Source organism: Dasypus novemcinctus, chromosome 17, assembly GCF_030445035.2.
Source record: "Dasypus novemcinctus isolate mDasNov1 chromosome 17, mDasNov1.1.hap2, whole genome shotgun sequence".
Classification (NCBI taxonomy): Eukaryota; Metazoa; Chordata; class Mammalia; order Cingulata; family Dasypodidae; genus Dasypus; species Dasypus novemcinctus.
The window spans coordinates 30,766,121-30,778,197 of record NC_080689.1 but is presented as its reverse complement, the minus strand read 5'-3'; the positions used below and the strand labels follow the sequence as shown (position 1 = coordinate 30,778,197).

The 12,077-nt window shown below is 38.6% G+C and overlaps 1 protein-coding gene across 10 annotated transcripts in view; it reads right to left on the bottom strand.

Annotated features, from left to right (window-relative positions):
* MTA3 (metastasis associated 1 family member 3) overlaps positions 1 to 12,077 on the bottom strand; it is a 217,856-nt gene that overhangs the window by 129,540 nt on the left and 76,239 nt on the right. For all 10 annotated transcript variants that reach the window (XM_058278469.2, XM_058278468.2, XM_071208792.1 and 7 more), the window contains one exon: positions 8,401 to 8,527. In XM_058278469.2, the coding sequence (XP_058134452.1) occupies positions 8,401 to 8,527 (127 nt within the window). The remainder of the gene's footprint in view (positions 1 to 8,400; positions 8,528 to 12,077) is intronic.

Below are 12,077 nucleotides of genomic sequence, written 5' to 3'. Positions count from 1 at the left end.
TCTCAGAACCTCTGGTGGCCACTGCTTTTTGTATCAATGATACAAGTTCTTCTATCGCTAGAATAATAAGTCTACTTTAGTCCATAGGTGCTTTTCCTCCTTGTGTTTGTTCATTCCTCAATCCTGAGGATTTGGGGAGGGTGATACCCACACTGCCTCTAATTGAGAGGGGGCTTAGATCCCATGGGGCAGATGAATGGAACGGTATTGCTTGCAGTTGCAGACACTCTCTGCTTCCTGGGACTGGCATTGTCCATCATCATCCTTTTGTTGGCTGTCTTGGGTGAGTCCAATGAACTGGAGAGTAGATGTTAGCTATGACTCTGCTGAGATTCAAGGCTCAACCAGCATATGAACAAACCGAAGATTTAAGTCTCTGGGACATATATTTAACAAGGATAGTACTAATTATAGGTTCAAGAATGTTAAAGTAGCCTCTAAAAATGCACATTTTCATAGTGGAGATACATTCAAGTTTTATTTTTGTGTATTCTAATATTTTTTACACTCTTATCTTTAAGAGAGTTTTAGTTTCCCCATGTAGTTTTTTTAAACATATTTTTATGAAGTATATCATTCATACATGAACATATATGAACTATATGTATATATTCAAAGTTGTGAACTTACAAAATAAACATGCATAACATCATAAAGGGGTCCCATACATGACCCATCCACCATTATCATTTGTTACAAACTATGCAAGAGCATCATCAAAATATTACTACTAACTTTAGTCCATATCTTACGTTTGATGTATTTTCCCCCAACCCAACCTATTTTTAAAAATATATTTTTATTACAAAGGTTGTGAATTTACAAAACAATCATGCACATGTGTAGATTTCCCATACAACACCCTTCACCAACCCACCACACCGTGGTGGAATATTTGTTACAGATAATGAGATAATATCATCAGACTGTTACCACCAACCATGGGCCACAGCGTACATTTGGCACACTTTTTCTATATTCCCCTCCCCCCATTATCAACACAGGACGTCTTTGGCATTGAGGCATACTCTTATTTACTTTTAATTTCCTCAAATGCACTTCCTTGGTCCGCCACCAGATAGCGCACTTTATCAGCCCTCTCAGTTCAAAGTCTGCTCAGAGTTAAGTTTGCTGTAACATAGGTGGGAATAATGTGACAGAGGATCCCGCCTGGAGGCTGTTCAGAGCCTCACAATTCAAACTTCCTCAGAGGCTGTTCTCCAATCTTTGTTGGCAGCCCCATTCCTTTTCCCAGGTAGGAAATAATTCTGCTCTCCTCTGCATCCTCAACAACCAGTCTGGGTCAGTAGGGAGGGTGATTGAGAGGGTCAGATCTCTTTAGTCCTGGTCGTGCTCCCAAGGCAAACAATGGTGTGGCCCCTCCAGGCCTGACAGGCTCATGGGACACAGCAAATCAAATCTGTAGGCAAAAAGCTGAATCAGCCTTAGGCTGCATCCCTCTCGCCTCCATTTCCTGGGGAGGTGGATCCCTATGGCCCCCTGTCTGTAACTGTCTGCTCTTACAGTTGGGAAGGGCACTGGTAGCTAGAGCTGCAGTTTTCCTCACAGTCTTTCCGTTGGGATTTTTATTTTCCCGTGTCCCTCTCTCTTCTGGGCAGTGTCCAGCCTTCACCTGATGTCCTAAACCCTAGAACATTTTTTTTCCAGGCCATTTCTGCCTGTCCTCTAACTATTTTTCTGGCAAAGAAGAGCGTCCCATGTCTTTCTAATCCACCATTTTCCCCAAATTACTCAAGAATGCTTTTTTAATAGTACCCATCCTATTGGAAGTGAAGTGGTATCTCATCACAGTTCTAACTTGCTTTTCTCTAATGACTGATGACGGTGAGCATCCTTTCATCTTCTTATTGCCAACATGAATACCTTCTTCAGAGAAATGTCTATTCAAATCCTTGGCCCATTTTTTTTAATTGGGTGGTTTGTCTTTTTGTTGTTGAATTGTAAGAGTTCTTTATATAGTCTGCATATTAAATATTATGGTCTCCAAATATTTCCTCTCATTCTATAGGTTCTCTTTTCACTGTCTTGATACTGTCCTTTGATGCAGAGAAGTTCTTAATTTTGATGAAGTCCATTTTACTTTTATTTATTTCTTTTCTTGTTCATACTTTTAGTGTAAATTCTAAAAATCCAATGCCTACTACAAGGTCCTAAAGATATTTTCCTAAGTTTTCTTGTATGAGTCTCAAAGTAATAGCTCTTATATTTGTTCCTTGATCCACTTTGAATTAATTTTTATATATAGTGACAGGTAGGGGTCCATACTCATTCTTTCAGATAAAAGACTTAAATAGACATTTCACCAAAGAAGATAAATGGTCACTAGACACATGAAAAGATGCTCAAAATCATTAGCCATTAGGGAAATGCAAATCAAAACCACAGTGCGATACCATTTCACATCAACAAGAATGGCTATATTAAAAAATAGTTTAAAAATAAAAATAACAAATGTTAAGATGCACAGAAACAGGAACCCTAGTACTTTCTTGGTGGGAATGTAAAATGGTGCCCCCACTGTGGATAACTGTTTGGCAGTTCTTCAGAAAGTTAAACATAGGAATACAATATGACTAGGTAATTCCTCTCCTAAGTAATACAATATGACTAGGCAATTCCTCTCCTAAGTATATGCCTAAAAGAATTGAAAACAGGGTCTCAAACAGATATTTGTACACCAATGTTCATTGCAGCATTATTCACAAAAGCCAAAAGGTGGAAGCAACCCAAGTATCTACCAACAGATGCATAGATAAACAAAATGTGGTATAGCCATACAATGGAATATCATTCCAGTGCTGGTATATGTTACAACATGGATGAACACAGCAGACATGTGGAATGAAATAAGCCAGACACAAAAGGACAAATATTGTATGATTTCTCTTATGTGAAATACTTAGAATAAGTGAATTCATAGAGACAGAATGCAGAAGAGTGGTTACCAGGGTTGAGTGGAGGAAGAAATGGGGAATAATTGCTAACTGAACTTGAGTTTTGGTTTGGGATGATGAAATTATTCTGGAAATAGTCATGAAAGTTACATAGTAAGGTCAATGTATTTAATGTCAAAGAATTGTCACTTTAAATTATTTTATCTATCACATTAAAAGTAAACTATTTTTTTTAATGATGAAGAATGTAAGGCTTTATTTGAAGCACTCTGCCATTAAGAGTTTGCAGGAACACGAGGTATGCTTATGGCTTTAAGGTCTATCCTATTACTGAAAATAAAGTCAGGTTCTAGAATAGCTTCTCTGGTCTTTTTTATTTATTTATTTATTTATTTTGAGGTACATGAGTATATTGAACCCCAAATCTTGTATGTGGGGGCGAATGCTCAACCATTGCGCTACGCCAGCTCCCCTGAGTTGGCTTTTCATTTGTTTTGTTTTTGTTTTAAGAAGTACTGGGATCAAATCCGGGACCTCATATGTGGGAAGCAGGTGCCCAACGACTTGAGCTACATCTGCTCCCTTTGGCCTTTTTTAAAAAGCATGTCAAGGTTAAAAAAGGACACTGGCATAGATATAATGATTTCTCTACTACCACTCACTTCTCTCAACCAGACATTTTTTTTGTGTCTCCAAAACTTGGAGAATAAATTAACAGATCCCAAAGCCTTTACTGTGGGACAAATTAAGACCAATAATCAGCAGGTACAGAAGGAAATGTTTTTAAGACATGCTGAAGCAGAACTTCAAAGGATGTGGTCCAGCTCCCACAGATGGCAAACAGGAAAGGATTGGCTCTTTCTAAATATGACTGACTAGTAGCACCAGAGGTTGGAAAGAGGCAATAATTATTATAGGTAGAAATGCTATAGTTAGAAGTTTTAGCAAGCCAGGCTTTGTACATCCAAGATGTAGAAAAATTGATGGTGGATCATAAAATACATATCTGTAAATGTAGGCAGTGATCACCCAATCAAGTAGGTTATTTCCCAGCTTGTACTATATATCTAGCATTTTAACATTATCTTTAGTACAGAAGTATAGTTCATATGCCTACCTAGGTTTTTAATTTATTTCTGCCCATATGCTCTAAACATCTGAATAAAAAGAATCATATGAATAAATAGAAAATCAAGAACCTACCTATTTAACAATAGTTACTGAGTAGCCTTCTCTCTCTCTCTGATGCTTTTTCTCACATGTACAGTCATTCAATATAATATTGTATATCTGAATCCAGGCTTTCTGGGTTCAATTTCTGAATCTGCCACTTATAACCTGTGAGATTTTAACAAGTTATTTGACCGTTCTGTGCTTCAGTCTCATCTTTAAAAGGGGGATAATAAAAGGACCTACTTTATGGAGTAGTGAGAATTAAATAAGATGCATATTAAATAATGAGAAAAATACCTAGCATAAGTCCAATAATGTCAGAAATTTGTTAAGTTTAATATGAAGGGGTTGTATATAATCTGGGTTATATATATGACCAAAGAGTCGTATACAGACATGACTTGCAGCTGAAAGATGATAAATTTTATAGTGCTTTATAACATATGGAGCTTGTAATCTATTATTAAATGATCTAAGTCACTGTGCGTGAAGCAAGTGGCTCCACCAAAAAAATGGAGGGGACTCTCATTGTTCAAAGCTTATCTATCTCACAAAAGAGGGGTGCATCACAAACTCTGTCAACAAATCAATTACAGTCTGGTTCCTGCACTCACTCTTTCAGTGGCATCATAAGAAACAATGAGTTGCTTCTCTGCCCTTTTCAGAACCTATAGCATCCAGTATCATAGCACACAGATAACAAAGGAGCTCAAGAATGCCTCAGGCAGGTTTTTCCCCTATGTTCCATGCAGCACCAAGGAAATTCTGGGCACTTGATAACATCCCTGAGAATAAAATGCCTTTATTCACCAAATTACCCCTCTTTGCTGCCAAAGAACAATGGGGCTTCAGTAATTTTTTCCTATTAGAGCAGAAATAGATAGGGAATGACTTCAACATTCACAAAATGTCAAGACCACTGCAACGTGCACTTGTTCTATGTCAACATGTGGGCTGGTCTGCACAGCTCCATGTCTTGGCCAGAGACCTTGCCTCTAATCTCACTCAACTATCTGAAAATGAAATCCACTGATGAGAAAAGATGGCTCTGCATTACTCCTTCTTAAACCCAACCATTAGCCCCACAAGTCTCTATCTCTTCCTTGTAATTCAAGGAATTATCACCCTCCAAACTCCTGGAAGCTGGGGACCTTGTCTCACTCGTCAAGCACTTAGTACAGTCCCTCACCAGGAATATTCTCAGGAAATGTGCTCAACAGTGACTGAAGGATAGTGCATACTATAGAACTTCTACGTTCAACAAATGGTGCCTTGATAATTATATTTTAATATACCCTCTCAGTTCTTAGGAAAGATGAAAAATATCACTCGTTTTTTCCACTCCAAGCAATCTGTTAAAGGAAACCAACATTACTTGTAAACAGATTCCAAGCTATCAGGAGGGTAAATTATAAATATACTTGCTTGTTTTGGATACATTTTTAAAGCCATTTGTCAGATTCTTATTCTGGCAAGATTCTTAGAACTGGCCAAATAATTTCTTGAGCTTAAAATGCATATTTATATTCTAGCTTCTTCCAATGAAATAATAACATGCATATGGCTCTTCAGCATTTATTAGTTACATACATCTTTCAGAAAATCTCAAAATATGTTTTTGTTCCATCTCTTTGAGAGAAAGTTATTAACTTTATACCCTATAATTCTTTCTTAAAATACCTCTATTGGTGGATATGGCAGTTTGAGATTATTTATGAAACCCCCAAAAAAAGGATTATGTTTGTAAACTGGTCTGTTCCTCTGGGTGTGAAACCCTTTGATTATAATAAATTCAAAGGTTTTAAGTTTACTTAATTATTAAACCAATTTACGGCCTTTGATTCGACCATCAGGGTTGAGTTTCTGCCCCTTGGTGGGTTGATATAAATGGGCACTCACTCAAGAATACAGAGAAGAAGACAGGAAGAGGGAGAGCTCCATAGACACAAAGAGGAGAGAACTTTGATCCTCCAACCCCAGAAAGAGAGATGAACCATTCGCCTGATAGTCTGTAGCTGAAGAGAACAGAGTAGCTGAGCCCTATGCCAGCCTACAGCTGAGATTGGAAGAATCTAGGCCCACGGAGTCCTAAGAGCAAGAAGGAAGGAGAGACCAGGCAGAGATAGCCCACCATCTTGCTCCAGCACATGGCAACACACTTGGGTGAGAAAGTACTTCTTATGGTACTACATTAGTCAGCCAAAGGGGTGCTGATGCAAAATACCAGAAATTGGTATTTATTTGGGGTAGGAGCTTACAGATTCCAGGCCATAAAGCATAAGTCACTTCCCTCACCAAAGTCTATTTTCACGTGTTGGAGCCAGATGGCTGCCGTTGTCTGTGAGTGTTCAGGCTTCCTGGGTTCCTCCCTTCCTGGGGCTTGCTTCTCTTTCCTCTGTTTGTTAACTTTCTGGGCTCAGCTTAAGGCTTCAGCATCAAACTGCAACATCAAAACTCCAACATCAAAAACACTTGCATCAAAACCCCTCAACTCTGTCCTTTGCCATGCCTTTTATCTGCGAGTCCCCACCCACCAAGGCACGGGTGCTCAGCACCCTACTGAATCCAATATAATCTCATATGCCCAAAGGAAAAGACCAGTTTACAAACACAATCCAGTATTTCTTTTTGGAATTCATCAATAATATCAAACTGCTACAGTGCCTTGAGCTGAACTCTTTAGGACCTTGTGAGCTTTTACTCCAAATATATACCCTTTATAAAAGCCAACAGCTTTCTGGTATTTTGCGCCAGCGCCCCTTCCTTTGGCTGACTAATAACAGTAGATAAAGGACTGTTGTCACATTACTCGGACTGATTAGCAGCAAAGGACTTAAGCCATGCAGAATATACTAACTCTGGTAGTCTAAACATATTGCCCACTTAAAAAACCTAAATACTTTAAGATGCTTCCATTAACCATGGGTAGGATAGACAGACAGTATCAAGTTATTTCTTGATAAGATTTGGAGAAAAAGTAATTTCAGTATGTTTATCACACATTCCCTGCCTTGGAAGACCTCTGTATTCACTTCACTCAAAGAAAATTTTTACCCAAAAGTCCTTGGGGTTGGGGAAGGAGAGAAAGGAGGGGAAGCACAGCACCTAATCAGAGCTGCAGGAAGTCTACAATCCTGTTTGAACCTAGAAAGGCAGGCTTGGGTTCAAAATCAACAGTAGGGGCTAGAGAGGAGGGGCAATTACTGAAACATACATTTATACTTCTTTTTTTTTTGCGGTACAGGGACCAGGATTGAACCTGGTACCTCATGTGTGGGAAGCCAGAGCTCAACCACTGAGTCACATCGGTTTCCCTGAGTTGGTTTTATCATTTGTTTTGCTTGCCATTTGTTTTTATTTTTTCAGGAGGCACCAGGAACCAAACCCAGGATCTTCCATATGGGAGGTGGGTCCTCAACGTCTTGAGCCACATCAACTTCCCCATTAATAATTATTTCAGTATATTAAAGGTCTTCATGACAAGTGACCGTAGAGAACGGAATAAAAGAAATAAATTCCTTTAACCTGAGGGGACTAAAGCACTGCATTCCCTCACACCCCCATTGTCCTGGACACACCATGCTCACCTGTTATTCTACCTGAAATGCATCCCACACTGCCTTGAAAGATGAGCAAATGCCACCTCCTTCTGAAGTCTTTTTGACTCCATGGGTCAGAATCAGCCTGTTCAAACATTTTTATAACTCCAAGATGAACCTATTACAGGCTGTTCTGGAAAACAGCTGGCTATATTTATGCACAAGTAGGTCAAATGAGACCACCCCCATTCCTCCACAACTCCAAAGCCACAAACAAGGGACTGGAATTTTTCACTTCTATATCCTTGTGAATGCACAGAACAGATGTAAGTGAATGATTTTAACAACGGGTATAAAGTTTCCATGTCAGAGAGCCTCCAAAGAAAATAAAAAGCTAAATATTCTACAAGGTCAAGAGTTACCTGTCTGAGAACCAGATTTTGGGTTCTCACACTCTTGGATTCTAATGACAATATAATTTTTAGGAATCTGGAGAAGACCAGCATTTCCCAAAATGATGTCTGACTGACACTGTCATGCAGGATGCTAAGAGAAACTCAAATAAGTTGGGAAAGTCAGGATTAAAACACTTTAGCAGGACTTTAATCAGGTAATATGTACTATAAATTTCCAAGATAAAATTCCAGTATGAGGGCATTAAGTAAACTAATTTAAGCAAAATACACAGAGGACAATTTGGAAAATGCTTGAAAGAAGATATTTTCCTGCCACAGTATTACTGAGCATTTTAAATTAACTTCAGAAATGTTTACCTGATATGTGTTGCAGGCAAAGACTCATACTGGCGTGACAAAAAGAGTTCCCTATGTTTCAACTGATGTTTCTGCTTATCCGTCAAGTCGGCCTCAGTGGTTGTTTCTGATTCTTCTTCAATTTCTTCTATACAAATAAAAGTCAAAGTATTCATTACTACAAAGCATATTATCTATTTGGATATCAAGACAGATCAAATCAACATCTCATTCAATATTTTCTTCCAACTAACAAATTGTAATTTACATTGTTAATTTGTCACTTCAATTACAATCATAAAATTAAGTTACCTAGGGCCTTAAAGGAAGAGTAAGAAGTCCACTTAAAACTGGCAAATGGGGAAATGGGCTTGGCCCAACATATAGGGTGTCCGCCTACCACATGGGAGGTCCGCGGTTCAAACCCCAGGCCTCCTTGACCCATATGGAGCTGGCCATGCGCAGTGCTGATGCGCGCAAGGAGTGCCGTGCTACACAGGGGTGTCCCCCCCGCGTAGGGAAGCCCCACACGCAAGGAGTGCGCCCATAAGAAGAGTAGCCCAGCGTGAAAGAAAGTGCAGCCTGCCCAAGAATGGCACCACACACACGGAGAGCTGACAAAACAAGATGACGCAACAAAAAGAAACACAGATTCCTGGTGCTGCTGATAAGGATAGAAGTGGTCACAGAAGAAGACACAGCGAATGGACACAGAGAACAGACAACTGGGGGGGGGGAAGGGGAGAGAAATAAAATTTAAAATAAATAATTTTTTAAAAACTTTTAAAACTGGCAAACGGTTCACATGCATTTATCGCCTTTTTCCCTGTAAAACCACGGCAAAATTACAATTAAAATGATTTAATATGGCAATGAAAAATGAGACAATAATGGAACCAAGGTTTTCAACCAAAAATATATATATTTTTTAGAATAGGAAAAGGGAAGCGGATGTGGCTCAAGCAATTGGGCTTCTGCCTACCACATGGGAGGTCCCAGGTTTGGTTTCCAGTGCCTCCTAAAGAGAAGACAAGCAGACACACAGAGGGCACAGCAAATGGACACAAAGAGCAGATAGTAACTACAAACAACAAGCGGGAAGTAATAAACTAGTAAAATAAATTTTAAAAAAAGAAAAAGGAAGAGGAAAAGCCAATGTTTAAAAAAAGAAGTAAGCACTTAGGAAAGAAAGAAATGAGAACCCATATGCCTACAGAAGAGGATACCATGGAGAAGCAAGCAACAAAATCTCTACTGACTGGGGAACAGGAGCAGGTGTAGTTCAATGGCTGATGCCTGCTTTGCATGTACAAAGGTCCTGGGTTCAATCCCAGCACCTCCTTAAAAAAAAAAACAAACCTCTACTGACTTAGGACTTGAAGGTACCAGTACTGCAGAAAGGAAAATTAAAGGGCTAAAACCAAGGGGGAAGTTGAAAGCCTACATACAACAGAGTAAATTAATCCCAGTAAATATATACAAAGGAAACAACAAGGAAAGAAGAAAGAGATCTTTCAAATATCATAGCACAAACACAAAACTAAAGGAGGACTGGAAGGTAACACTCAGGAAATCACCCAAAAATGAGACCAAAAGTCAGAGATAAATAGCTGGAAACCAAAAGAAAAAAGAATTCAAGAACAGTCCATGAAGTCCAATATCCTTGTAATAATAAAAGTTCCTGAAAGAAACAATAGAAACGAGATTTCTTTCCATCTTTCTAATCTTACATCTGGGAGGAGGGAAGAAACAACCCTCTGAAAGAAAAATTCCCCCTTACTGAACAATATGAGTCTCTAGGTTGAATTACCAGCACACTTAATTTTTTTAAAAGGCAATAACATGAAAAGATCAAAAAGTTTACAGAAAGAAAAAACAGGTCACAAACAAAGAAGCTAGTATCATAATGGAAATCACGAACAGTAACACTGTATGCTAAGATGATAGAGCAATGCCATCCAAAATGAAAAATATTCAGCCTAGAATTTATCATTACAAAACCACCTATCCAGTCTAAAGATATAAAAACATCCTTTCAAACAAAAAAAGAATAACTAATTTTTTTTTTTTAAAACATCCTTTCATTCATTCAACTGATACTTATTGGGGCACCAAATCAGGTGCTATTCTAGGTACCAGGGATAAGCAGTGAACAAAACAGTTACTAAGAAGAAACAAAAGTTTCTTTATATGACCTTTATAAGAGTTTTAAAATATATTGTATTTAATACTCTCTTTAAAGAAAAAATGATCGAATGTCATTTACAGATATTTTTTATTAATTTTAGATGCAAAAAAATTTTAATGTAATATTACTAAGATTTGCAGACCCTCTACAACCTAACCTGGACCAGACTCCGTGACTATGGGAATAAGGGGAGCACTGAGAACTCAGGGGATGAGAATGCTGCAGGGCTGGGAGGAAAGAGACTGGCTCTTCACCCAGGAAGAGAGCTTGAGGTTAGACCTGGAGCATCTGGAGAGACCTCAGGTAACCCACAGAGGCCTTTGATTTCCAGGCACCAACTGGCGCTACATGCATGCACACACACACCCACAGTAACACATTTCTGTTTCTCAAAATTCTTCTTAATTCTTATCTCAGGACCTAGGACTACAAAAGGAATTTAATCAATTTTTAATGCCCTAGTTGCAGTAGTTCTTTTGAATGGCATGAAAGTAATGACTGGTCTAAATGTGAGATCTTTTCAACTTTCAAACTTGTAAAACTCTAAACTGAAAATAAAGCTAAAAAACTGATTTAGAAGAAGACTTGCCTAGCTCAAAGAAAGAATAAAGCAATTTTAAATTCCTTAAATGTTCTTTTTAATTCACTACCAGTGAAGATCAATAATGTTATTGCTGCACTGGCACTATTAACACCAACAAATATCACATAGAAAATTACCTAATTAGGATTTGACAAATTGTTGTCCTGTATCACACAGCTAACTGAATTCTAATGTATGCCCTACAGAGATAAAAGAAAGAAAGAAATAATGACTATAGCATCATTCCTTATGAGGATCAGTAACGAAATCCATTTTTTTAAATTTACTAGTTAAATTTATATTCTGGCTTCTAAACTGGAATGAATGATCAATTCCCATGCCACTATCATCCTAAAAACAAAGTGACCAAAAAAAAAAAAGGGGGGGGGGCATTTAGACAATGAAAATTTTAAAAGAACAAATATAATTATAAAAAATCAGGTACAAAAAAAAGAGAAGTGAAAAAAAAAATCATGTACAAAGTAATAGGTTCATGTTATAATTCCTTTTTTTTTTTTTTAAGATTTATTATTTATTTATTTCTCTCCCCCAATCCAGCTGTCTCCACTCTGTGTCCAGTCGCTCTGTGTTCTTCTGTGACCACTTCTATCCTTACCAGTGGCACCAGGAATCTGTTTCTTTTTGTTGTGTCATCTTGTTGTGTCAGCTCTCCATGTGTGTGGCGCCATTCTTGGGCGCTGGGCAGCTCTCCTTACAGGGAGCACTCCTTGCACGTGGGGCTCCCCTACATGGGGGACACCCCTGCATGGCAGGGCACTCCTTGTGCACATCAGCACTGCTCATGGGCCAGCTCCACACGGGTCAGGGAGGCCCAGGGTTTGAACCACGGACCTCCCATGTGGAAGGCGGAAGCCCAATCCATTGGACCAAGTCTGCTTCCCTGTTATAATTCCTTTTAAAAACCAC